At 41.0% G+C, this 25,497-nt stretch overlaps 1 protein-coding gene across 6 annotated transcripts in view; it reads left to right on the top strand.

The window, feature by feature from the left end:
* Positions 1-25,497, top strand: part of LOC122906194 (V-type proton ATPase 116 kDa subunit a1) — a 56,668-nt gene that overhangs the window by 4,292 nt on the left and 26,879 nt on the right. For 4 of the 6 annotated variants that reach the window (XM_044247899.1, XM_044247895.1, XM_044247894.1 and 1 more), the window contains exons 3-7: positions 14,344-14,422; positions 16,649-16,746; positions 17,702-17,830; positions 24,680-24,783; positions 25,116-25,242. In XM_044247899.1, the coding sequence (XP_044103834.1) occupies positions 14,344-14,422; positions 16,649-16,746; positions 17,702-17,830; positions 24,680-24,783; positions 25,116-25,242 (537 nt within the window). The remainder of the gene's footprint in view (positions 1-14,343; positions 14,423-16,648; positions 16,747-17,701; positions 17,831-24,679; positions 24,784-25,115; positions 25,243-25,497) is intronic. The other 2 variants (XM_044247897.1, XM_044247896.1) reach the window with 1 other exon arrangement.

The following is a 25,497-nucleotide window of genomic DNA, read 5'->3' as shown; positions in this document are numbered from 1 at the left end:
TTGGCCCTGACAGCTCCCAAACACTACCTTTAAATTTACAACTCTTGGGGCACCTAGGAGGCTCAGTGGGTTAAAGCCTCTGCCTTCGGCTTGGGTCATGATCCTGGAGTCCTGGGATCGAGCCCCACATTGGGCTTTCTGCCCAGCGGGGAGCCTGCTTCCTCCTCTCTCTCTCTCTGCCTGCTTGTGATCTCTGTCAAATAAATAAAAATAAAAAATCTTAAAAAAAAATAAATTTACAACTCTCTTTACATCTTTGCTGCTCCTGGTAGCATGTCTAAATCCCACCACCTTACTTTTTCCCAAACTGTTTCTTCATCCTGACTTGCTAAATTTGAGCTATTGCAGCGGTATTCTTCCAGTTTTCTAGAGTTGAGACCTAAGTCAAACCGAAGTCACCTTTAATTTGCAATCCTTCATTTGGTCCGATGGTGTCTTCCCCTTCGTAACACCTTTGTATCTATTCAGCATTTTTAATCTTTGCTTATGATGTATTACAGTCATACAAAAAATTATAGGGAATAATATAATGAATACCTGTGTTTCAAGTACATATGTAATTGATGTATGTACTTGAAAGCCTCCACATATAATTGAAGGCTCCTGTGTATCTTTCCCTCATGCTATTTCTTTCCCCACCTCTGCAGAGGTAACCTCTGTGAAGACTTTTCCTTTTTTTTTTTTTTTTTTTTTAAAGTAAGCTCTATGCCCAGTATGGGGCTTGAACTCATGACCCTGAGACCAAGAGTAGCGTGCTCTACCCGCTAAGCCAGCCATGTGCCCCAGTTTTTGCTTTTATCATTCCCATGTGTTTTTATTTTTTACTTTTTCTGTGTATGTGTATCACTAAATAATCATATTTTAGTATGATTTTAGATGTTTTAAAACTATATGCTTGGTATATTGTATATATCTTTCAGCCCTGTGCTTTTAAAATTTATTATTTATGAGATTTGGCCATGTGATACAGGTAGTGCTAGTTCATTTATTTTTAATTTTTAAAAAGATTTTATTTATTTATGAGAGAGAGAGAGGCAGATGAAGCAGGAGAAGCAGGCTTCTCCCAGAACATGGAACCTGAGGTGGGACTCGAACCTAGGACCCCAGGATCATCACCTGAGTGGAAGGCAGACACTAGGCACCCTAGTTCATTTCTTTAAATGACTATCTAGTTATTTTATACACAGTCTGTCATTTTTTCCTTCTGATGGACAGTTCTTTGCTCTTAGTGTTGCAGGAAGATTCTTGTGTGTCTCCTGGTATACGTACGTGATTGCTTTTCCAGGGCAGTGGTTCTCAAACTTTTTGGTCTAAGGGCCTGAAAACATGATTGAGGACCCCAAAGAGCTTTTATGTGAGTTATAGCTATCAATATTTATTGTATGAGATATGCTTAACATATTTATTAAAAAATCATAATAATAAACCTGCTACGTGTTATCATAAGTAACATTTTTGTGAAAAATAAGTATTTTCCAAAACAGAAAAAAAACTAGGAAAATGGCATTGCTTTTACGCTTTTGAAAATCTCTTTAATGTCTGAATTAATAGAAGACAGCTGGATTCTTGTGTCTGCTTCAGCAGTCATCTGGCTGTGACGTGTACCATGAGCCTCTGGAAAACTTCACTGAACACTTGTGAGAGAGTGAGGATGAAAGAGGCAAATGATGTTCTGGTGTTACTGCATAGAGTAATGGACTTGCTGCTGCTGCGGGGATTATAACTAAGACGGGCATGGCTGAGTGTGCTGCACCTCTTTTTTTTTTTTTAAGATTTTATTTATTTATTTGACAGATGGAGATCACAAGTAGGCAGAGAGGCCGGCAGAGAGAGAGGAGGAAGCAGGCTCCTTGCCGTGCAGAGAGCCCGATGCGGGGCTCGATCGCAGGATCCTGGGATCATGACCTGAGCCTAAGGCAGAGGCTTTAACCCACTGAGCCACCCAGGCGCCCCTATGCTGCGCCTCTTTAACTGTCAGGTGTTGTCAAAGGCTTCTTGACAGTGTTGAACCTGTTCAAACTTCTGTTGCTGGTTGAGAGTTCCTGTCACTTTATAGTTGTGTCAGTACGTCTGTGCTTAAGCTTAAAGGAGTTTGCTGCCGTGGTGGGTGTGAAGTGCTCTATTTTTTGTTTTAATTTTCATTTTCTTGATGAGTACACTGGGCATCTTTTTATGTTGATTGGGCACAATGGGTTTCGTTTCTCATGAATGTGTAGTCCCTATCATCTGCTTGTTTTTCTTGTGGGTTGCTTCTCTTACTTATTGACTTGTAGAATATGTACAAGTTCTTCATGTATTCTGGAAGCTAATCTTTTTCTAATCCTTTACGGATAACTTGGCTTGTCTTTTCCCTTTGTTCATGGTATATGTTGTCCCAGAATTCACTGCTTTGCTCATCAGTATTTTTTGCTGTAAATACTTACTTTTTTTAATTTTTTTTAAAGATTTTATTTATTTATTTGATAGATGGAGATCACAAGTAGGCAGAGAAGCAGGCAGAGAGAGAGGAGGAAGCAGGCTCCCAGCTGAGCAGAGAGCCCGATGAGGGCCTCGATCCCAGGACCCTGGGATCATGACCTGAGCTGAAGGCAGAGGCTTTAACCCACTGAGCCACCCAGGCGCCCCGTAAATACTTATTTTGAAAAATTTCAAGGCTGAATACTCTGATGTAGATTCGCCAGTTGTTAACATTTTGCTTCTTTGGTATAATCTTTTCTACTGCACCATTGGAGTGTAGGCTGTTTCTTCCTTTTAAATCCGTATTCTTTCCGCTTATGTTACCGTATACGTTAAGACTTTACTAACATGTTGAAGAAGAGTAACAGCAAATTTATACTGGTTAGGATTGTGTTCAGCTCTATGTAACTGAAAACCCAAATGAGAGGGGTGTACTTTTCTCATGTAATGGGAAGCCCAGCTTCACACTATCATCAGTGTCCTAAGATCATTTTATCTCTCTCTCTCTCTCTTTCTTTTTAAGTGGGGTGGGAAATGCAAACCACCCTTTTTTTTTTTTTTTAAATTCTATTTATTTGAGAGACAGAATGAGAACGAGAGAGAACACAGAGGGAGAAGGAGAAGCAGACTCCCTGCTGAACAGGGACCCCCACCCACCCACTCCGATGTAGGACTTGATCCCAGGACCCTGAGATCATGACCTGAGCTGAAGGCAGAAGCTTAACCAACTGAGGCCCCCCGGTGCCGTCGGTATCTTTTTTTTTTTTCCAAGATTTTATTTTTTATTTTATTTGACAGACAGATCACGAGTAGGCAGAGAGGCAGGCAGAGAGAGAGGAGGAACCATGCTCCCTGCTGAGTGGAGAGCCCAATGCAGGCTCAGTCCCAGAACCCTGGGATTATGACCCAAGCAGAGGCTTTGGCAGAGGCTTTAACCCACCCAGCCACCCAGGCGCCCCCTTCTGTATCTCTTTTTTGCCATCTTTGAGCATTTCTTTTGTCCTTGCAGATGATCACCACAGTTCTAGGTATTAAATCATCCATATTCTGGGCAAGAAGAAGGAAGTGCAGGGAAGAACAAGTACTTATATTAAGAGAAAAAAAAAACCCTCAGAAATCCTCAGGAGACTTTCCTAATTTTTGTTGACCAGAATTATGACGTAGTCTAGCTGCAAGGGAGTCTGGGGAAAGTGGTTTTTTTCAACTGACCAGTAACTGCTTTTAACAAAATTGGGATTTTGTTAATAAGGAAATAGGGCTATGTATCTGTCACATGGCACTTTTTTTTAAAAGATATTATTTATTTGATAAAGAGAGTGCACAAGTAGGCAGAGAGGCAGGCAGAGGAAGAGGGAGAAGCAGGCTCTCCACTGAGCAGGGAGCCCAATGTGGGACTCAATCCCAGGACCCTGGGATCATGACCTAAGCCAAAGGCTGACGCCCAACTGACTGAGATACCCAGTCGCCCATGTTTTTTCCTTTAATCTATTAATTTGGCAAATTACATATCCAGATTATTTCCTACGGTCTTTTTTTAACAGAATTACTGAGCTATAATTCACATACAGTATAATTTGTTGATTTAAAGTGTATAATTCAGTGATTTTTTAGTATATTCACAGTTACATAACCCCCATCACCACAGTTTTAAAATTTTTATTACCCTGACAAGAAACTCTGAACCCATTAATAGTCACTGCTCATTTCGTCCCTATACCCCCTCCCCCTTCCATCCCCTGAAAGCCACTAATCTACTTTCTGTTTCTATGGATTTGCTTATTCTGAACATTTCATGTCAATGGAATCATATACTATGTAGTCTTTTGTGACTGGTTTCTTCCATCTGGCGTGTTTTCAAGGTTCATCCATGTTGCAGCTTGTATCTGTACTTTGTTTTTTGTATCTATTTTTCCTGTGAAAATGTGCAACATATTAAAATGAATTCTGGGTTTGGATATAAGAGAGAGCTATAGAGTTGTTACCTATCTTCTCTGAAAAAGATACCACTCTGGGTTTTAGACAGACAATTGAATAAGACATTTTTCTCACTCAGCCCGTTCAAAATCTTCTGTGACTCATCGGTCCCCTCATCCACTCTTCTTTTTGACATACTTCTTCTCTACTGTTCAGTCCCTTACTGTCTAACACTTAAAATCACAAGGATAGTTTGCATTTTTTGATCGATGCATGTTGAGCATTTTACATTATTACTGTGGGCATTCCTCGTAGCACTGGAGAAATAGAACCTACTTTTGAAGAGTGGAACCCACCATTTGCATTTTCCACACTAGGAACCTATGACATAGATGAGAATAGCTACCCAGGGTACACACATCTGTACCCCTGTACTGTCTGACTCTACTGCCTATGTTCGTTATAATTGAGATAAGCCAAAAAAAGTCACCTACAATTCATTGGTTTTTAGTGTATTCACAGGGTTGTGCAACCGTCACTACTGTCTAATTCCAGAACATTTCATTACCCTTAAAAGAAGCCCTATACCCATTAGCAGTCCCTTCTCATGCCCTGCCAACTACTTAATCTATCTCTGTCTCTAGGCTTTTCCTATTCTGGACATAATTGGAATCATAGGATATGTTCCCTTCTGTGTCTTGATTCTTTCACTTAGCGTGTTATTTTCCAGGTTCATCGACCTTGTAGCTTGTATTAGGACTTCGTTCCTTCTTATGGTTGTATAATATTCCATTATATGTGTAATACTTGTGTTTATTCATTCATCAGTTGGTGAACTTACTTGGGTTGTTTCCAGTTTTTAAATCTTGTCAGTAATGCTGCTGCAAGCATTTGTGTACCAATATTTGTTTGAGTTCTTATTTCTTTTGGTTGTATACCTACGGGTGGAATTTTGGGTTATATGGTAATTCTGTGTTTAACTTTTTGAGGAACCTCCAAACTGCTTTTTACAACAGCCACAGCCCTTTGCATTCCCACCAGCAATGTACGGGGGTTCCAACTTCTTCCCATCCTCACCAACACTGTTATTTTCTATTTGAAAAATTTTATCAGAGGGGTGCCTGGGTGGTTCAGTTAGTTAAGCGTCTGCCTTTGGCTCAGGTCATGATCTCTGGGTCCTGGGATTGAGCCCTTTGTCAGGGTCCCTGCTCAGTGGGGAGTCTGCTTCTCCCTCTTCCTCTCCCTCTGGTACCCACCCCCCACCTCATACTTGTTCACTTTTCTCTCTCTCTCTAGTAAATAAAATCTGAAAAAAAAAAATTAAAGATTTTATTATAGCCATCCTAGTGGCTATGAAGTTGTATCTCATAGTGGTTTTGGTTTACATTTCCCTTATGGCTAATTATATGGAGTATCTTTTCATATGCTTATTGGCCATTTGTATAGATTTTTTGTTTTGTTTTTAAAAATTTTATTTATTTATTTGAGAGAGAGAGCGCATGAGAGGAGAGAGGTCAGTGGGAGAAGCAGACTCCCTGCTGAGCAGAGAGTCAGATGCGGGACTTGATCCTGGGACCCCAGGATCATGACCTGAGCCAAAGGCTGTCGCTTAACCAACTGAGCCACCCAGGCACGCTGATTTTTTGTTTTTGATGTAAAATCATCCTTGCAAACTTGGGTAAACTCAAGTTGGTCATGAAGTGTATTTCAAAAGAATTTGGAGGGCGCCTGGGTGGCTCAGTGGGTTAAGCCGCTGCCTTCGGCTCAGGTCATGATCTCAGGGTCCTGGGATCGAGTTCCGCATCGGGCTCTCTGCTCAGCGGGGAGCCTGCTTCCCTCTATCTCCCTCTCTGCCTGCCTCTCTGCCTGCCTCTCTGTCTGCTTGTGATCTCTCTTTGTCAAATAAATAAATAAAATCTTTTTTTTCCCCAATTTATTTATTTTCAGAAAAACAGTATTCATTATTTTTTCACCACACCCAGTGCTCCATGCAATCTGTGCCCTCTATAATACCCACCACCTGTTACCCCAACCTCCCACCCCCCCGCCACTTCAAACCACTCAGATTGTTTTTCAGAGTCCATAGTCTCTCATGGTTCACCTCCCCTTCCAATTTACCCCAAAGCACATACCCTCCCCAATGTCCATAAAATAAATAAAATCTTTAAAACAAAAAAAAAAATTTGGAGGGTGAGTTTCCTGATGTTGTATGAGGATTTTTTTTTTTTTCTTCTACAGTAATCCCCCTCCTTATCCATGGGGACACATTCCAAGTCTCACCGTGGGTGCCTGAAACCAGAGAGAGTATTAAACCCTGTACATATATTGTTTCTTGCTCTACATATATACCTATGGTAAAGTTTAGTTTATAAATTAGGCACAGTAAGATACCAACACAATAATAATAAAACAATTATAGCATATACTGTAATGAAAGTTATGTGCATTTGGTCCCTCTCAAAATATCTTATTGTACTGTACTCACCCTTTTTGTGAGGATGTGAGCATAAAATGCTTAGGTGAGGAGACTCAGTGAGGTGAATGATGTAGGCGTGACGAAGTGTAGGGCTACTGTTGACTTTCTGAGTATATGTCAGAAGGAGGATCACTTGCACAGACTAAGATGACTGCAGGTAACTAAAACCGTGAGTAAGGACTTACTGTATCTATAAGTGATATGGCTTGTATTGTCCTTTCTCAAACTGTTCTTATCTGGTATCAAGTTTATACTGGCCAGTCCTATTTACTAGTTGAGGAGTGTTCCTTCATTTTTCCTCTTTGTAATAATTTTTCAAAGATTTGGGCTTAATCTAGTTTTTGAAAGATTAGTGGAAACTCTTTTTAAACCTTCCAGGCCTGATTTTCTTATTTCTTTATTATATTATTTTTTTATATTATTTTTTTAAAGTAAGCTCTACACCCAATGGAGAGCTTGAACTCATGAACCCTGAGATCAGGAGTCACACATTCTTTTTTTTTTTTTTCCACTTCAGATTTTTTTTTAAATTAATTTATTTATTTTCAGAAAAACAGTATTCATTATTTTTTCACCACACCCAGTGCTCCATGCAATCTGTGCCCTCTATAATACTCACCACCTGGTATCCCAACCTCCCACCACCCCCCCACTTCAAACCCCTCAGATTGTTTTTCAGAGTCCATAGTCTCTCATGATTCACCTCCCCTTCCAATTTACCCCAACTCCCTTCTCCTCTCTAACACCCCTTGTCCTCCATGATATTTGTTATGCTCCACAAATAAGTGAAACCATATGATAATTGACTCTCTCTGCTTGACTTCTTTCACTCAGCATAATCTCTTCCAGTCCCATCCAAGGAGTCACACATTCTATCCGCTGAGTCAGCCAGGCACCTCGAAGTCCTGATATTTTAATTTTGATTTTAATTTTTTTCTTGCTTGCTTTTTAAAAATTAACATATTGGTTTCAGAGGTACAGGTCTGTGATTCATCAGCCTTAGATAATAGCCAGTATTCATTAAATCATGTGCCTTCCCTAATATACATCACCCAGTTACCCCATCCACCCACCTACCACCCTTCAGCAACACCCAGTTTATTTCCTATGATTAAGAGTCTCAGTGGGTTAAGCTGCTGCCTTCGGCTCAGGTCATGATCTCAGGGTCCTGGGATCGAGTTCCACATCGGGCTCTCTGCTCAGCAGGGAGCCTGCTTCCCTCTCTCTCTCTCTGCCTGCCTCTCCATCTACTTGTAATTTCTCTCTGTCAAATAAATAAATAAAATCTTAAAAAAAAAAAAAAGAGTCTCTTCAAACCATAAGTGACTCTTTTTTTTTTTTTTTAAAGATTTTATTTATTTATTTGAGAGAGACAGTGAGAGAGAGCATGAGCGAGGAGAAGGTCAGAGAGCGAAGCAGACTCCCCATGGAGCTGGGAGCCTGATGTGGGACTCGATCCCAGGACTCCAGGATCACGCCCTGAGCCGAAGGCAGTCGTCCAACCAACTGCGCCACCCAGGCGTCCCCCATAAGTGACTCTTAATCTCACAAAACAAACTGAGGGTTGCTGGGGGGAGGGAGGTTGGGAGAAGGGGAGTGGGGTTATGGACATTGGGGAGGGTATGTGCTATGGTGAGTGCTGTGAAGTGTGTAAACCTGGCGATTCACAGACCTGTACCCCTGGGGAAAAAATACATTATATGCTTATAAAAAATAAAAAATTTTAAAATTAAAAAAAAAAGAGTCTCTTGTGGTTTGTTTTGTTTCTTAAATTCCACATAGCAGTGAGATCATAGGATAATTGTCTTTCTTTGACTGACTTATTTTGCTTAGCATAATACCCTCTAATTCCATGTCATTGCAGATGGCAAGATTTCATTTTTCGATGGCTGTGTAATATTCCATTGTGTGTGTGTGTGTGTACACAGATACCACAGCTCTGTGTATATATGTACATATATTATGTGTATATATATACGTATCCACACATATACCACATCTGTATCCATTCATCTATCAATGGACATCTGGACTCTTTCTGTACTTTGGCTATTGTGGACATTGTTGCTATAAACATTGGGGTGCAGGTACTCCTTCAGATCACTACATTTGTATCTTTGGGGTAAATACCCAAGTAGTGTGCTGGGTCATAGGATAGCTCTATTTTCTTTTTAAGGAACCTCCATACTGTTTACCAGAGTGTCCGCACCAGCTCGCCAACAGTGTAGGAGGGTTTCCCTTTCTCTGTATCCTTTCCAACATCTGTCATTTCCTACTTGTTAATTTTAGCCATTCTGACTGGTGTGAGGTGGTATCTCATTATGGTTTCGATTTGTATTTCCTTGATGCCAAGTAATTTTGAGCATTTTTTTTCTGTGTCTCTTGGCCATTTGGATGTCTTCTTTGGAGAAATGACTGTTCATGACTTCTGCCCATTTCTTGATTGGAGTATTTGTCCTTTGGGTATTCAGTTTGATGAGTTCTTTATAGATTTTGGAAACTAGCCCTTTGTCTGATATGTCATTTGCAAATATGTTCTCCCATTCTGTCGGTTGTCTTTTGTTTTTGTTTTTGTTTTTTACTGTTTCCTCTGCTGTGTGAAAGATTTTTATCTTGGTGAAGTCCCAGTAGTTCATTTTTCCCTTCATTTCTTTTGCCTGTGGAGAGATGTGTCTACCAAGAAGTTGCTGCAGCCGAGGTCACAGAGGTTGCTGCCTGTGTTCTCCTCTAGGATTTTGATGGATTTAGGCATGATATTTTTAGATGGATATATTTTAACCATTGAAATTTCTTTACTGATTATAGGCTTACTCTGTTTTTTTTTTCTTTCTTTTCAGTTTTGATAAGCTGTATTTTTCTAGAAAATTGTTTTAATCTAAACTGTCTGAGGAGTTAATTGGCCTAACACTCATTTTAGTATTATTCATTTATAATTGCCTATTTATTATTTTGTTGTACAGAACACTTCAGGATTTTGTGTACATTCCTTGTGCAGGGGCTGTGCTAATCTCTGTGTAATTCCTTTTTTTTTTTTTTTTTTTTTTTTAGCATACATGCTGCCAAAGCAAGCACTATAGTTGTCTTTTTAGATTCTTATATTTATTTAGGACTTCCCTCAGCCTAACAAAATTTTGTTTATTTTGTCTTTTTATTTATTTATTTTTTAAGATTTTATTTATTTCTTTGGCAGAGAGAAAGAGAACACAAGCAGGGGAAGTAGGAGAGGGAGAAGCAGGCTCCCTATTGAACAGGGAGCCCAATGCGAGCTTGATCCCAGGACCCTAGGATCATGACCTGAGTGGAAAGCAGATACTTAACTGACTGAGCCACTCAGGCGCCCCATGATTTCTTCTTTAAGCCATGAATTATTCAGTACTATTTTAGAATTTCCAAGTATGTCCTTTAGGTTGTTGTTGTTGTTTTTGTTTTTTTTTAATTAATCTATTTAGAGAGAGAGAGAGAGTCTGTGTATAGAGCCAGGAGGATAGGGGCAGAGGGAGAGGGAGAGAAAGCCTTTTTTAAAAAAAGACTTTATTTAAGAGAGAGAGTGGGAGAGTATGTGTGGGGGAAAGGGGCAGAGGGAGAGAAAGAATCCCAAGCAGACTCTGCACTGAGTGTGGAGCCCATTGTAGGGCTTGATTGCACAACCCTGAGATCACAACCTGAGCCAAAATCAAGAGTTGGACACTCCACTGACTGAGCCACCCGAGTGCCCTAGGAGAGAGAGTCCTTTTAAGTGGTGCAGAGTCCCATGTGGGGCTCTCGTGATCCTTGAGATTGTGACCTGAGCTGAAACCAAGAGTTGGCCACTCAAATGAGTGTGTGTTTATGCTAGTGGGGGAAGGGGCAGAGGGAGAGAATCTTCAAGCAGACTCCCCACTGAGCAGGAGACAGATGAGGCGCCCTCTCACGCTGAGATCATGAGCTGAGCTGAAACCAACAGTTGGATGCTTAAGCAACTGAGCCACCCAGGTGCCCCTTGATTCTGATTTTTTTTTTTAAAGATTTTTATTTATTTATTTGACAGATAGATCACAAGTAGGCAGAGAGAGAGAGAGGGGAGGAAGCAGGCTCCCCGCCGAGCTAAAGCCTGATGCGGGGCTTGATCCCCGGACCCTGGGATCATGACCTGAACCGAAGGCAGAGGCTTTAACCCACTGAGCCACCCAGGTGCCCCTGATTTTGATTTTTAACTTAATTGCGTTGTCATAGAACATTATCTGTTTAGCAAAGTTCTTTACTGAGATCTGCTGTATGACCAGTTGTGTTCAGTTTTCATAATGAATTCCTAGAGAACTATTGGATACTGGGATAAGAAAAATATGTGTGTGTATGTTTTAGATTAAGCTCATTGATTAGGTTGTTCACATTTTTTCTGTCCTTATTATTTGGTAGACTTTTTGAATTAATAATTTAAAATTGTATTTAAAATTTTCCACTACATAGACAGATTGTCAGTTGTCTCCTTGTGGTTCTGTTAATCTCTGTTGGAAATATCTTGAGGATGCCTTGCCCAGATATTTTGAAACGTCTTACCTGACACTGGTTGCAGTTGAACTTTGTCTACAGATAATGAAACCAATGGAGTTATCAGGAGTCTTTTGTGGCTCCTTTCGCCTTAGTTTCATGTTTATTAAAGTGGAAATTTATGAATGGAAGGCCAAGATACTGCCTGCTCAGTGAAAAAAGCAAACATTTCCTTAGAGACATCCAAGTTTAGGATTATTACATCTTCCTGGAAATCGTTTATAGTTATTCTTACAATCTCTAAGTAATGCTTTTTGCCTTAGATTCTCTCTAATATTAATATAATACTGATGATGTCCTTACTGGTTTCTCCATTTATCAGTCTATCCCTCTTACAATGTATTCTGCATATACAGTATTATTTTAAAAAGTAAATCTTTTTTTTTTTTTTTTAAAGATTTTATTTATTTATTTGTCAGAGAGAGAGGGAGAGAGAGCGAGCACAGGCAGACAGAGAGGCAGGCAGAAGTAGAGGGAGAAGCAGGCTCCCTGCCGAGCAAGGAGCCCGATGTGGGACTCAATCCCAGGACGCTGGGATCATGACCTGAGCTGAAGGCAGCTGCTTAACCAACTGAGCCACCCAGGCGTCCCTAAAAAGTAAATCTTTAAAAAGTGTTTCTGAGAAATGGGATTATTTGATTCTATTCTGCCTATGGAAAAATTCTTCCCCTTCTCTGAATATACAATTTATTTATGTCTCTGAGTCACTTGTCTTAGTCTTTCTGCTTCATTCTGCCTATTTCTGCTTGGTGAACTCTGCCTCATCTCCCAGAGTCCCACCTCAAGTGTTTCCTTTGTACATTTTTTTGACTTACTCATTTTTTTCTGATAGTAATTCCTGTATATTTTCATTTCTTCCTTTCATTTTTTTCATTTTTTTCCCTTTTCTTTTCTTTCCTTTTCTCCCCCCACTTTTTTTTTTTTTTTGGATGTAAAATTCATATTCACTGAGATGCATAGACCCTAAGAGTACAATTTGATGATTTGGTAAATTTTTTACCTTTGCAAACACCACTCCAGTCAAGATATAGAATATTTGCATCAGCCCAGAAAAGTATTTTCTGCCTATTTCTGGTCATTCTCCATTAGTTTGATTCCTACCATCATAGATTAGTTTTGCCTTTCTTGAACTTATATAAATAGAATTATACATTGCAAAGGCTTATGTCTGACTTTGTTAACTCAAGCTAGTGTTGAGATGTGTCTGTTTTTATGTGTATCTATAGTTGATTCTCTTTTTATTACAGAGTAGTATTCTGTTGCATGAATATACCACAATCTCTTTATCTGTTCTCCTATTGTTGGATATTTGGAACAGTGCCAGTTTGGGGCTATTGTGGCTAGAGCTGCTGTAAACATTCTTGTACAAGTCTCTGGAGACAGGTTTCATTTCTCTTAAGCAAATACCTAGTAGTGGAATGCTTAGTCTGAGGTAGGTAGGTGTATGTTTAAATGTATAAGAAAATGACAATATTTACTTTTTAAAAAATAGTATTTATCACAACAAGTTGTATTTATTAGTTTGTGTCTGTCTCATCCATGGGTCTGATAATTCCTTAAAGCTCGGGCATACTCTTTGTTATTTACACTGGTGCCTGTTATAGTGCCTGGCACATAGTTGGTGCTCCATAAATGTTGAGTGAGTAGCCATAGCTCATTATTTGTATTTCTTTTTTTAAAAAATTTTTTTACTACTTCTAAGCTCATTTTTAAATTAAATTTGATTTATTTGTTTTAGAGAGAGTGTGTGCATGTGCAGGGGGAAGAGGCAAAGGGAAAAGGGGTGAGAAATCTTTTTTTTAAATTCTTTTTATTTTTTTATTTAAAGGTTTTATTTATTTATTTGAGACAAAGAGAGAGAGAGTGAGAGAGAAGCACAGGTGGTGGAGGGTGCAGAGGAAGAGGGAGAGGCAGACCCACTCCTTACCCCAGAGCTCAATACGGGGCTCGATGCCAGGCTGAGATCATGACCTGAGCCAAAGGCAAATGCTTAACCAAGCCACCCAGGAGGCCTGGGGTGGGAGAATTTTAAGCAGACTCCATGCTAAGTGCAAAGCCTGACCTGATCACGACCTGACTGGAAACCAAGAGTCAGATCCTTAACAGACTGAGCCACCCAGGTGCCTCTTATCTGTATTACTTTTATAGAGTTTATCACATGGGGGACACCTGGGTGGCTCAGTGGGTTAAGACTCTGCCTTCAGCTCAGGTCATGCTCTCAGGGTCCTGGGATCAAGCCCCACATCGTGCTCCTTGCTCAGCAGGAAGCCTGCTTACCCCTTGCCTCCCCCCCCCCCCCCGCCGCCTACTTGTGATCTCAGGATGTCAAATAAATAAATAAAATCTTTAAAAAAAAAAAAAGTTTATCACGTGGTATCTTACTGGTTGTCTTCATCCTTTTTCTTTATTAGACTGCAGGCTTCTTAGTAAGTAGGAAGTTTTATTTTAGTTTTATTTCCCAGAATGTCACATTGCTTTGAAAATTACTTGTGATGTATGACTAAAAAACCAGCCTGTCCCTAGGAAGTGAAGACTCTGAAAGAATAAGAGAAGTTTGCCTTCTGTGTCTTCTGATGGGGATGAAGAGAAGGAAGACCTGGCAGAGCTTCTGTTACAGCCATTGCTCAAATTTTTGGTTGGGGGAGCTTACTGAGACCTTGGCCTGGGAAGACCATTTGTACTGTATTGTTTTCTCTAATTTGCCTCCATTCTAGTACTATGGTGCTATGGTGCAGGAGGGTTTTTTACCTTCAGTTGATGTGATGGGCCTCAAAACAGTTTATGAAGATCGGTAGGCTTTTTGTTAGTGTTGCATCATGCACTGACACAACATGTTAGTTTTTCGCTTTGCAGAGTGTTGCTTGTGAAACAGAAAATAGATGCAGCATTTACACTTGATCTTAGCCAAAAGGCAGAGAAGCGATTAGATGCAGCATTTAAATATGTGGTATTGTGTTCTTATTTTGCAGTTAAATCCAGATGTGAATGTTTTCCAGCGGAAATTTGTCAATGAAGTTAGAAGATGCGAAGAAATGGATCGAAAGCTTCGTATGTGCATTTTTGGTTCCATATTATATTCCTGTAATGAATCATTTGTCTTAAACTAGAGACACTAGTCCTCTTAACAAAAGAAGAAAATCCTACAGAAGAAAAAGAAAGAAAGAATAGTCTTACGATCCTGATATTAAGATGAATTTCTTGTGTACAAGTAGATTTTATGGTATTGGGTGTAGGTGGTGCTTAATGGAAACCTTGTTTGAGATGACAAGACTGAAAACTGAACATAATGGTTATTATTATTATTTTTTTGTGTGTGTGTGGGAAGGTTTTTATACCAGTACTGCATTATAGAATTATGAGAGGCAGGGCACAGACCCCCATCTTATTTTATTAAATAATTTTTTATTTTATTTGTTTAAAGATTTTTATTCATTGGGGCGCCTGGGTGGCTCAGTGGGTTAAGCCTCTGCCTTCGGCTCAGGTCATGATATCAGGGTCTTGGGATAGAGCCCCGCATAGGGCTCTCTGCTCAGCAGAGAGCCTGCTTCCCCCTCTCTCTCTGCCTGCCTCTCTGCCTACTTGTGATCTCTCTCTCTCTCTGTGAAATAAATAAATAAAATATTTTAAAAAAAGATTTTATTCATTTATGAGAGAGAGAGAGAGAGACAGAGCACAGCAGAGGGAAAGGCAGAGGGAGAGGGAAAAGCAGAAGCAGACTCCTAGTGATCAGGGAAACCATCATGGGCCTTGATCCCAGGACCTGGAGATCATGACCTGAGCCAAAAGCAGATGCTTAATGATCTGAGCCATCCAGGTGCCCCAATAATTATTTATTTTTAAAATCTTTTTTTTTTTTTTTAAGATTTTATTTATTTATTTGACAGAGATATCAAGTAGACAGAGAGGCAGGCAGAGAGAGAGGAAGGAAAGCAAGCTCCCTGCTGAGCAGAGAGCCTGATGCAGGACTCGATCCCAGGACCCTGGGATCATGACCTGAGCTGAAGGTAGAGGCTTTTACTCACTGAGCCACCCAGGCGCCCCTAAAGATCTTATTTTTAAGCAGTTTCTATATCCAGCATGGGGCTTAAACCCACAGCTCTGAAATCAAGAGTTGCATGCTCCACCGACTAAGCCATCAAGATGCCCCACTATCTAAGATGTCAACATAGCCTTTCTATGAGGGAAGAAACTAACACACTTAAGAGTCCTGTGGAGAGTTGGGGTGTTCATAGACTTTATTTCATCCTTCCGGTGGGTGTTAACCTCATTTAATAAATGAGGAAGCTGGGGCACCTGGCTGGCATAGTTGGTAGAAGATCTCACTATTGATCTCAGGGTCATGAGTTCGAGCCCCATGTTCGGTGTAGAGATTACTTTAAAAATAAAAAAACAAGTAAATAAATGAGGAAACCAAAGATCAGAGAGGTTAATTGACTCGCCCGAGAACATAACCAGTTATGCTGGAATCAGTATTTGAATCCTGATTGCTCTCTCTGGCTCCCAAACCAAAGATCTTGTTACTCTCCTGTGCCAGCTTTCAGCTAGCTGATGGGTGAATTTGGTCTCTGTCCCAGAAAAAAGTCGCTGGTTGTCACTTTTCTGGTATTTTGGGGCCTTACTCCATGTCACTTTTTATTTTTTTGTTCTGTTAAAACTGATAATTATTGTTTTCATATTTTATGAAACTGTTGATCTGGAGTTGTCTCACTAGTATGCTAAATGTCAAATATTCTATTGAATTGTGCCCTTCTGTAGCTCTGCTGTACAGCAGTATCTACAGATTGAAGCATCGTACTCTGGAGTACTGGTTGCACAGGGGGGAGAACTGATGCAGATGAGCATTTAAGATCACGAGAAAGAAAGAAGATGGTTGTGGGATGATAATCCTCTTTGGGATGTCTGTGATTTAAAGATTTTATTTATTTATTTGACAGACAGAGATCACAAGTAGACAGAGAGGCAGGTGGGACGGGGGAAGCAAGCTCCCTGCTGAGCAGAGAGCCCAGGACCCTGGGATCATGACTTGAGCCAAAGGCAGAGGCTTTAACCCACTGAGCCACCCAGGCGCCGCTGGGGTGTCTGTGATTTAGAGAGCGTGCAGTGAAAGAAAAGGAACGTGGAGGGAAAATAATTTACATGTTGTGCTGCCTTCGTATGAAAGTATCTTTATAGAACAAAGCTCTTTTTAGCCAGGTTTTTGCTCTTTTTTTTTCCTCAAATATTGGCAATTCCAGGCCTATGTTATACATGAATGTTTTGATTCTGTCGTTTTAGGATTTGTTGAGAAAGAGATAAGAAAAGCTAATATCCCAATTATGGACACTGGTGAAAACCCAGAGGTGCCCTTCCCCCGGGACATGATTGACTTAGAGGTAAACAATTCTAAGGAAGCCAGATATGTTTCTTTCTACTTAAATGCAGAAATTATTTTCCTGTGTGAATGGAGAGTAGAGGAATTCTTGCTGCCATTGTCCACATTGTCTCTTGCTTATGAGTTTCTTGTGGAGACTTATTATAGAGCACTGTCTTGAATAATATCACATGCTACCAAATAAACATTTATCGCCTTATTGAAACCTTATTGGATTAATGTCAACTTATTACCATTTGATTAATCTCACAGACTAAATGAATAAGCAGTAGACTTTTTTTTTTTTTTTTTTAAGATTTTATTTATTTACTTGACAGAGAGAGAACAAGCAGGGGGAGTGACAGGCAGAGGGAGAGGGAGAAATAGGCTCCCTGCAAAGCAGAGGAAGCCCGATATGGGACTCGATCCCAGCCGAAAGCAGTCACTCAACAACTGAGCCACCCAGGCACCCCAGCAGTAGACTTTTCCATATTTATTTTATCCAACCAAAGTCCCCTGAAAAATTCAACCAAGTGTGTAATAGAACCTATAGATAAAGACAGAAGATGCTCAGCAAAAAAATTTTTTTTTTTTTTAAAGATTTTATTTATTTATTTGTCAGAGACAGAGGGAGAGAGAGCGAGCACAGGCAGACAGAGAGGCAGGCAGAGGCAGAGGGAGAAGCAGGCTCCCTGCCGAGCAAGGAGCCCGATGTGGGACTCGATCCCAGGACGCCGGGATCATGACCTGAGCCGAAGGCAGCTGCTTAACCAACTGAGCCACCCAGGCGTCCCTCAGCAAAAAATTTTCATCAAGAAAATTGTCCTGGCAAAAACACTTATTTGCTGGGTAGATATAAAATTTGTTTGAACCATGAGGGTTGCAAGAATTCTATGGGATGGATGAATTCATCTGTCTTTCAGAACAAGCATGTTGAGCTTAGTGTAAGTTAATAGTTTGAATTTTTTTTCCTGTAGGCCAATTTTGAGAAGATTGAAAATGAACTGAAGGAGATCAACACAAACCAGGAAGCTCTGAAGAGAAATTTCCTGGAACTGACTGAATTAAAGTTTATACTTCGCAAAACTCAGCAGTTTTTTGATGAGGTCAGACTATTGTTTCTTTTAGTATTTGAGCAGCTGATATCACACCCGCACAAATGGGCCATGTTGTTATGCCAGAAATTATTTTAATTTGCTAGTTTGAAAGCAATACCATTTTTGCACCGTTTTAGTTGAAGAAATATCAGATTATGTTCCATTTTTCATGCAGTACACAGCCAGTCATAGTTTTGTATATTTTTGCATTTTCTGCAGTTTTTCATCCCAAGCTGGGGAAAGGAACCCTAAAGTAGTTGTATATACATAGTTGAAATTTTTACATTGCATTTTAAGGTAAGTAAAGGGTTAAGGTAAAAGTTAAAGCAACAAGAAACATTCCGTCCTACATGAAACTATAATGAAGTTTTAACCTCTGAACTTTTTATCATCAAGTTTTTATTTTTATTTTATTTCTCTGTGTTTGCTTATCAGTCATGAGCATATTTGTAATTATCCACAGAGCACATATCACATTTTAATTTTTCAAGAGTTTTTCTTTATGTTGTATGGAAATACTGGAAGGATGCCTGTTTTGAAGTTCCTGGGTTTTCACAGAGACCATGCACTACTTTATAGAGAAAAATGTAAATCAATTCCTGCGTTAAAAATGTAGGTTTTTTAAAAGGAGGGCTTCCTTCTAATTATACCTGGAGAGGACTTTCAGCCAGATCTTGCTTTATGGGTGGCCCAAGATACTGGTAATTCTCTTTTTTATGGTCAGGTATCTTGGCCACCAGATTAGTAATACCAGACACTTCAGCTGTTGGTCCAGCCACTGTTCAGTGTGCCTTCCATAAGATTCTTCATTTCCTTTGCTCAACAACGATGACAAATTCGGCAAAGCTTTTTAAAAATAGAAGGCCCATTTTAGTTAGCACATGATGTATTCTCTCTCTCTTTTTAAAGATTTTACTTATTTCTTTGAGAGCAAGAGAGAGCGAGAGAGAGAGAGAGAGAGAGAGCGTGCGCATGAGCAGTGGGGAGAGGGAGAAGCAGGCTCCCTGCTGAACAGGGAGCCCGATGTGGGACTCCATCCCAAGATCCTGGGATCACGACCTGAGCTGAAGGCAGAAGCTTAACCCACTGAGCCACCCAGCCGCCCCATGTGATGTATTCTCAGTTCTACTTTTAATATCTGTCTTTTAGGGAAAGACCAACTCTCTAGCCCTCTAGACTGGAGCACGGGCTCTGTAAGCAGCAGCGTGAGCCTCACCCGGGAACTTGTCAGAATGCATATTACTAGTCCTCACTCCAGACTCCGGGAATCCGAAACTCTGTGGGTGGGGCCCAGCAATCTGTTTTCACAAGGTGACTCTGAGGCATACTAGTTTGTGAACTGCTGGGCTCCAGAAAATTAGCTGAAGATGCGACACATTCCTCAGTAACTAAGAACTGATTCAGTGAAGCCATGCTAATTAAAAAAAATCCGTTGGGGCAAGGGAACATGGAAAAGCTCAGATGAATTTAATTGCGTGATCATCCCAAGAATCAGAATCTGGCTATGTACCAAGAGAGGTTTGGTGTGAATATTCAGCTTGCTGACTGAGTGGAGAATTTTGAGACTGACAGAAACTTCTTTCACTAGTACTCGATATCTCATTGCATTAGAGGGTGTGGGGCAGTGTGATGAACTCTTTCCAAGTGTTTCAGGTCTTTTGCAACAGGCATGGCCACTTTTGCCATGTGGTTTTAATGAACAAATAATCTGGAATTCCAGTTGCTCACTACCTGAACTGTTATTGTATTTATATTCATTAACTCACTGAGCTTTAATGAGCACCTACTCTTCGTGAGTCACAAGATGAGTAAGACATGGTCCCTGTGCTCACGGAATGCACTGCTGAGTCATATCAGGAAACATGCCAGAACACGGTGCCTCCATATGCTCCCAGACGTATGCTCTTCTAAAGCCTCCCAAGCTGCCCACAGGTCCATTTTCATCTGGCCTCAGAATCAAAGCTCAGGTACTTTGAGCATCATTTGGGGCTTAATTCTTTTGCCCTACCCCCACTTCTTCCCCTTTTGATATAGTCTTAGTTTATTGCTGGGTTGTTGCTGAAATATATGCAGATGTCTTTCATAACCTCCTGAGTTTAAGGAATGGAATAGGTTTCCTTGTCTAGTGCATTCTGAGAGAAAATCTGAATAAACACTGACAAGTGGATTCCCTTACAGGCAATAGTTACTTGAATGTTTTTAATGTTACTAAAAACAAGATACTAAAAACGAAATAAGAGAAATCACTTGGAAACGATCCCAGTTTTAAAATCGCACGTTCTGGATTTAGGAATTTTCTTTGTGATTAATAAATCTCAACATGAAACACCCATGCTGAGAAGGCACTCTGGAAGTCTTCGTGACCTTCATGCCCGATCCATAGTGTGTTGTTTTCCCCCTTACACAAAACACTTTTTGGTGGGGGGCAGGGAATAACCTTTTTTTTTTTTTTTTTAAGATTTTTTTAATTTGAGATAGAATGAGAGTGAGAGAGAGAGAGACATGAGGATCAGCAGGCAGAGGGAGAAGCAGAACTCCCTGCTGAGCAGGGAGCCCGATGCGGGGCTCGATCCCAGGATTCCGGGATCATGACCTGAGCCAAAGGCAGGTGCCCAACTGACTGAGCTACCCAGGCACCCCAGGGTGGGGGGTGGGTAATAATCTTGAAGTACTTTTGAGCATGAGGCCTTGGCTGTGAGAGATTCTTTGGCTGTTTTTGTCATCAGTCTCTCTTGTTCCTAGAACCCTCACCATAGTGTGGGGAGCCGTCTGGCAACAGCTACTCTGCCTTTCTTCTTGAGTGCAGAGTCCATGCCTTGCAGAGGCACGTCACTAACTCAGAGGCTCAGCCAGGTCCCTTTCAATGGCCCTTGCCCTACTGTTGCCAGACAGCAGCATCAGGTGTCACTGCCTTGACAGGAAATGAGACCTCACAGAGTAAGTGCATCTGTTCATGTGAGCGCACACTTTAAATAATGCGAAAGATAAAGAAACTTGGGACCCTCAAATCTCGGAAATGTAATTTTTTTCACAAGATTGTCTTCCATGCCTGAGATTATAATGTTTGCAAATGGCCTAAAACACGACCAGTTCAAACCCTTCTTTTTTTTTTTTAATAAAATTTGGTGAACATGATCAGTAATTTATAATAATGAGTTACCAGAAAATGGCTAAATCAGGAAATGGTCCTTTCCATCTTTAGGCATAGTGGTCATGATTGGCAAGATGTCTGGAAGGGGAAGAGTAAACATAAATTGAGCATTCTTATGATTTAAGATGATTACAAATTCAACTTAGCCATTTCTTATCCAGAGCATTTAAAATGACTTGTTAATGATTATCCTTTTCTCAGTCTTCTTGCTTATGAAGAACTGTAAGAGCTGGAGAGTGTTCTCTGCATCTTTTACCATAAGTACCCTAACATATGAGAGCGTAAAGAAGACTGGAAAAGTAATGGTTAATGGCATGCAGGTCTCCCTGCCTTCCTTTCCTTCTGCGTCTTCCATCCATCTGCTTTTCTTTACTTTTCTTTGCCATCTGCCATCTCCTCCTGGGCTTGGGTGAATACCTTCAGTGATGAAATGTGGTTTTTCTCGCAGTGTAGCTGGAAGTAAAAGCATTTACTCTTGTTAATTAATGCAGCTTGAACCGGACGTGCTGTGGACAGGACGCCGCTGAGATTCTGCCACTTCCTCTTTCAGGGCATGGTTTTCATGTTCTGACTGGGGGAAAGGTGAACCGGAGAGCATAGCAAGTAATTCAGACACACATTGGCAGCGTTGTTACTGTTATTAGGGAACCCAGAATAGGATTCAGATGCCCCACAATGCAGTTTTAGAGATCGTCTTAAAGGCCCTCAGCAGTTCTGGTCCTCCTAGTTCCCCATGAGGCACAATTATTTTATTTTAAAATGTTTGACTTTTTCCTCTCTAAGGTTTAGGATTTTTTTTTTTTTTAAGATTTTATTTATTTAACAGGGAGAAAGAGATCACAAGTAGGCAGAGAGGCCAGGCCAACAGAGAGAGAGAGGGAAGCAGGCTTGCTGCCGAGCAGAGAGCCCGATATGGGGCTTGATCCCAGGACCCTGAGATCATGACCTGAGCCAAAGGCAGAAGCTTAACCTGCTGAGCCACTCAGGTGCCCCATAAGATTTAGGATTCTTAAGTAGCAAGTAGTGAAATTATTAATTAGAATCTTATTGCAAGTTTTCATTTAATTTGAACTCTGCTGAGGATTGTGTACGCCCACAGAGTCCCAGGGTGGGAGTAGATGATAGGGTAGTCTGGTTTGCCGCTCCAGCAGTTGTCCCCTGTACAGCACATAGGCTTGCACTGTGCCTGATCTTTTGGATTTACTAAAACCAGGTCTTATGAACCGTGGCAGGAAGTAGGCAGAAGTCTTGTGGGTAGCAGTCAGTTTCACTGGTTTTTGCCAAGGGACATCCCTAGAACAAGTTGACATGAGGTAGTCATCTAGATCCATAAAATGAGTTACCTGTGGCTTGCAATCAGCTGATTTGATATTAAGTAGAAACAAGCTAAACTTCCATTTGATAGGAAATGGAAACCTGTTGCCCCCATTATTTCATCTTAAACTTTTTCAACATCTGAGGACAGTATCTGTCTGCCCTCTGATGTATCAGTGCCTGCCCTTCCTTTTCTTTTTTTCTTCTTTTTTCGGGGGGCCGGGGAGTGAAAGAAGGGTTGAATGTTGATCCTGCATCAGCTTTTAGAATTGACTTCCCCCAAAATTTATTTATTTATTTTTTTAGGCTTTCAGCCTTATCATTTGGTCTATATCCGCAGGTTTACACTCAATCCTAAAGTCCCCCCCCCCGCCCCGCCCTTGGTGTTACCTTTATGGTCCTGTCACTTATCAGGTGAGATTCCCTTGTGACATTTTTAAGGCTTTTTTGTTTGTTTGTTTGTTTTGTTTTTTGTTTCTGAGATTTTATTCATTCATTTGACACAGGGAGACACAGCGAGAGAGGGAACACAAGCAGGGGGAGTGGGAGAGGGAGAAGCAGTCCCCCCAACCCCCCGTCAAGCAGGGAGCCTGATGTGGGGATCCATCCCAGGATCCTGGGACATGACCTGAGCTAAAAGCAGACACTTAACAATTGAGCCACATAGGCGCCCCACCCCGTGACGTTTTTTTTGTTTTTTTTAAAGATTTTATTTATTTATTTGACAGAGAGAGCTCACAAGCAGACGGAGAGGCAGGTAGAGAGGGAGATAGAGGGAAGCAGGCTCCCCGCTGAGCAGAGAGCCCGATGTGGGACTCGATCCCAGGACCCCGAGATCATGACCTGAGCTGAAGTCAGCAGCTTAACCCACTGAGCCACCCAGGCGCCCCCCCCCCCCGTGACGTTTTTTGATCACAAGGTTAACAAGAAGGGAGTTGAATTGATGTTTGGAATGAAAATGATAGAGAAAAATTCTCCTAATTTTTTTGTTTAGTTTTGCTTTTGAAAAGGAAGATTATTCTGACTGATTTCTAGTCTGGTCAAGCAAGCAGTGTGTGGATATTAAAGTTGGGGAGATCAAGTGATAGAGACGTTGATTGGCCTTTATTTTTTAGAGCAGCTTCTCCTTTCTGATAAGAATAAAAGGTGGTAGGATGCGTTGGGTAGAGAGCGTCTAGGAAGTCTAGATCTTCATCTGAGAAGGTCCCTCTCCTTCATTTCATTGTATAAACTGTCATGGTGGAAATCATTTTAAATCTGAACAATTAAACTAGCCTACATGCTCTATATTGGCTTATTATCGGTTACATTATCTTCACCTGATTAAGATTATTGGGTTCCACTTTGTTCTCAGTGACACTTAAGCTATATAGCCTAACATCACCTTTTTAATATTCTTCGATTCCCGGTCAGAAACTAGGCCACTCAGAGAGGTTTTCATCTTTTCTTCCTTTTGTTGATACAGTGGAGGCCTAGGCCTACCCATTTACTGTGCTTGTGGAGAAAGAAATACTCTCTCTTTCTTTTTTTAATATGATTTACTTTTTTTTGGTACGATTTTATTTATTTATTTATTTGTCAGAGAGAGAGAGAGCGAGAACACGCACAAGCAGGCAGAGGTGGAGAGAGAAGCAGGCTCCCTGCGGAGCAAGGAGCCTGATGCGGGACTCAATCCCAGGACTCTGAGATCATGACCTGAGCCAAAGGCAGCGGCTTAACCTACTGAGCCATCCAGGCGTCCCAAGAATACTCTTTAATTTCCGTGGCTTGGGGCATTTTATACGGTGGCCATGTTGAAAGCTCTCATGTTCTGAATTTTGAAGAACATGGAAACCCAGAATGTGGAAATGCCCCTTCTGCCTTTCTCCTGATAACACTGCTCGGGACGGTGGCTGTGCCTTGCTTTCTTCCTTGGAAGGAGAGTCTCCATCTTTCACATTCCCACCTAGGGAAAATTCTAGTCTGTAGCTGCCTGGAAAATTGATGTTGCGAATATCTTCACAGTTGCTTTGGTTTTGCTAAAAACAGAAACATTTCAGCTTCCATCCATATGCACACATATTTCCTGATACTTTCATGGCTCATTCAGGGAAACAGAAAAAAATGGTTTCCACCAAATAACAGATTTATACATTGTCACCATTATTTAATGTTTTTTCCTTTATTCCTTGTTTCAAAAACCATTTCCCCAGACGCTTTACTGGGGCAGTTAAGCTTTCTTTTCCTCTTGTTTCTTTCCTTTGTTTTCTTCCCTTATTGTTTTTGTGGGTATGTCGTCTCTTTTGGTGGTTTCTTTCTTTTCCGTCTTTATTTTCTGAACTTATCTCCTGGTTCCTCGTTCCCTGCATGCCACTAACTATTTTCATTAGATATTAATTGATTTGTGAATTCAGGCTGAATTGCATCATCAGCAGATGGCGGATCCAGACTTGTTGGAAGAGTCCTCGTCCCTCCTGGAGCCAAGTGAGATGGGAAGAGGCACACCTTTAAGACTTGGGTAAGTCGTGCTTCAGCCCTCCATCACTCGGGGTCACATTCATTTTTGCTGTCAAAAGAGTAGTGAGGCTGGGCATTCACTTGTTTCCAGGACGTGTTCTCTTCTGAACTTATTGAGACGTGTTCCTATGTCACTTTGGATTCAGTTCCTGAGCTGTTCCATCAACCCTCTCCTGGTTTTGGGAAGAAGACTTTGGGAGCCCTTTTGACATAACATTGCATAGCTGTGTGTTTGTCATGTTTGCACCTCTCCCCTCACTTCCCTTCTTTGTCTTAAAGCCTTCCAACCCATGGCGTGAAGTAGAGTTCCCCATCTGGCTCTTCTCCCCACAGCTTCGTGGCTGGTGTGATTAACCGGGAGCGCATCCCTACTTTTGAGCGCATGCTTTGGCGGGTGTGCCGGGGGAATGTGTTCCTGCGACAGGCTGAAATCGAGAACCCCCTGGAGGATCCTGTGACTGTAAGACAAGGAAATTGTGTCCCGTGGCGTAGGTCTTGTAAAAGGGAGCTCAGAGCAGTAACCCTGCATGGTACCCACTGAGTCTGACCCTCCCACAGAGGATCCCTTAAGTTTCCTCCTGCCTCAATCTGCAAATAGGAAGTATTGCTCTTTTCCTCTTAACTTCCATCCTCTGTGTGCCAATGATGTGTACTGACAGATGCATAGACATTTCGAGCCTCACCTGTGTCAGTATTATTTGGACTATAAGTATAT

Source organism: Neovison vison, chromosome 5 (assembly GCF_020171115.1).
Source record: "Neovison vison isolate M4711 chromosome 5, ASM_NN_V1, whole genome shotgun sequence".
NCBI classification, from domain to species: domain Eukaryota; kingdom Metazoa; phylum Chordata; class Mammalia; order Carnivora; family Mustelidae; genus Neogale; species Neogale vison.
This window is presented reverse-complemented; position numbering and strand designations above follow the sequence as displayed.